This window comes from Phytophthora sojae (assembly GCF_000149755.1).
Source record: "Phytophthora sojae unplaced genomic scaffold PHYSOscaffold_3, whole genome shotgun sequence".
NCBI classification, from domain to species: Eukaryota; Oomycota; class Peronosporomycetes; order Peronosporales; family Peronosporaceae; genus Phytophthora; species Phytophthora sojae.
Window position 1 is genome coordinate 1 of NW_009258117.1, and position 2,278 is coordinate 2,278.

General features: G+C 50.3%; 1 protein-coding gene across 1 annotated transcript; it reads left to right on the plus strand.

The window, feature by feature from the left end:
* Positions 1-69: 69 nt before the first annotated feature.
* On the plus strand, positions 70-499 carry PHYSODRAFT_327383 (hypothetical protein; the record flags this gene model as incomplete). The annotated part of the gene is made up of 3 exons (XM_009523483.1): positions 70-158; positions 228-321; positions 359-499. The coding sequence occupies 3 exons, from the start codon at positions 70-72 to the stop codon at positions 497-499; spliced, it is 324 nt and encodes a 107-aa protein (XP_009521778.1).
* Between the last annotated feature and the right edge of the window lie 1,779 nt (positions 500-2,278).

Sequence of the window (2,278 nt, forward strand, 5' to 3'; positions counted from 1 at the left end):
GTGGTGACTGCTGGTGGGCAAGGCGAGAATCGGGACCGAGGCCTTCTACGCGGTTGCAGGCTGCCTGCGATGGCTCATCGGAAGTGTCTGTCCATGGCGATACCATTTGCGCTCAAGTTTACGGCCAACGCGCTATTGGTGCCATCGCTAGGGGTCGTGTAGCCACTGGTGGTGACTGCTGGTGGGCAAGGCGAGAATCGGGACCGAGGCCTTCTACGCGGTTGCAGCCTGCCTGCGATGGCTCATCGGATGTGTATGTCCATGGCGATACCATTTGCGCTCAAGTTTACGGCCAACGCGCTATTGGTGCCATCGCTAGGGGTCGTGTAGCCACTGGTGGTGACTGCTGGTGGGCAAGGCGAGAATCGGGACCGAGGCCTTCTACGCGGTTACAGGCTGCATGCGATGGCTCATCGGATGTGTCCTGTCTATGGCGATACCGTTTGCGACGCAATCTACCGCCAACGAGACATTGGTGCCATCGCTAGGGGTCGTGTAGCCACAGGTGGTGGGCTGCTGGTGGGCAAGGCGAGAATCGGGACCGATGCCTTCTACGCGGTTGCAGGCTGCCTGCGATGGACCAACATCAGAACTAAGCAGGAAAAGCCGCACGCTATAATACATGTAACTGAGATATGCAGGCGACGCGTTTAAGCGCGGTGTTGTCGCTGCACTCGGCGAGTCTCGGGCCGCGGGTACATGCGTGTTGATCGAAATTGCTAGGCTGCACATAATTACGAGACCGATGAGCGATTTATACTCCGATTATAATTGAGACATCCCCGATTTATTAGTCTTCAAATTCGCTATGAGCGATGTTTAACCGGCTAATTCACCAGGACAAACTAATCGGTTTTCACAATAGATAGTATCCAATTAATATCTGACTCAAAAATAAGGCACTAAGAGCTTTGATGCTCTCAGTAGCACGCAGTCCTTGTGGTTGTCACCCGAAGTCAGGACGCAGTACAACACCAAGGCGGTGAAGAGCTCGTCTTTAGCGTAGAGTAGTCGTAGGAGAAGAACCGGCGGAAGCCGACTTGCGTAGCTTAAGTGGGAATTGACAATGATCGTGTTCATCAAGTGTGGTTGTGTAGGGGAAAGCTTCGCAAGCCTCAACCCCCCCCCCCAGACCTACTTTGACTATACCGGTCCCCGTTGAGGTGAGTGCACGCACGTACGAGTAATTCCGTGAAGTCCGCGGACCTCTCATCGGAAATCTCCCTCGCACCCACCGTCACTTCAACCTCACTGTAGGACACACACTCCGCAAGTGAGTTCCTGCAGCCATCGCAGCCTGGCCGCGGTCAAGTCTCGTAGGCACCTCTACTAAATACTCCGCCTCCCTACCGTCTTACCCCGCATAAAGCGCATAGGTGTAGTAATAAAAAATGGTGTCAAACTCCCATCATGAAAACCCCAATTATAATGCAGAGTCTCATACAAGGACACCTTCGGAGAAGGGTAACATGGACTCACAACCAATGCCTATACATTTACGATAATGTAAGGTCAGACTCGGCTACAAACCAACCATTGCTGAAGCCAGCGACACTTGCTCTCTTTAACATCCTTACTTTTCAACTCATTCTCCAAAGCAACATTCCCCCAGCTCAAAAGAACCATTGGCCAGCAGTTTGCCAATCCATGCTTGAACCGGTTGAGCCGTCAGCCCATTAGAATTTTGGATCAATGCAGGCATATTTGTTGGCAAACCTATGCTCAGTACCATTGTGGTGGCCCGTCTTCAACGTTGTAGGATTTGTCCATAGCATAGCTCCTAGACAGTTTAAATGAATCCTCCGCTCACTGGGCGCTATATTTTATTTGTGCGCCTATGCGCACTATGCGGGGTAAGGCGGTAGTAAACACAGGTATATTTACACCCGTCACTACTGATTAAACACTTTGATATACATAAAACACAATAACGCTATCATAAACGGCACAAATGGCCTGATAAACTACACAAAGAGTATAATATACAGCTATCGTATACTGATCAAATCTAATTAGCTGTCAAGGCCGTTGTTGTTCATTGCACGACTTTTTGGGCTTGTTGTTACCGGATACTTTCGTCGTCTGCATATTTAACAGATTGCAAAACCGGACAAGGGAGAGCGAGGAGGATTTGCTGGAGGGTACTTAGTACATTGGACTGACTCTCGAGATCACTGCCATAGTGGTACTGTGTACCACAATTTGACAACAAACGAGCGGTCATTACACATTTTGTGTTTGGGGACTTGAGGTGGAAGCTACGGTCATTTGCGGCCAC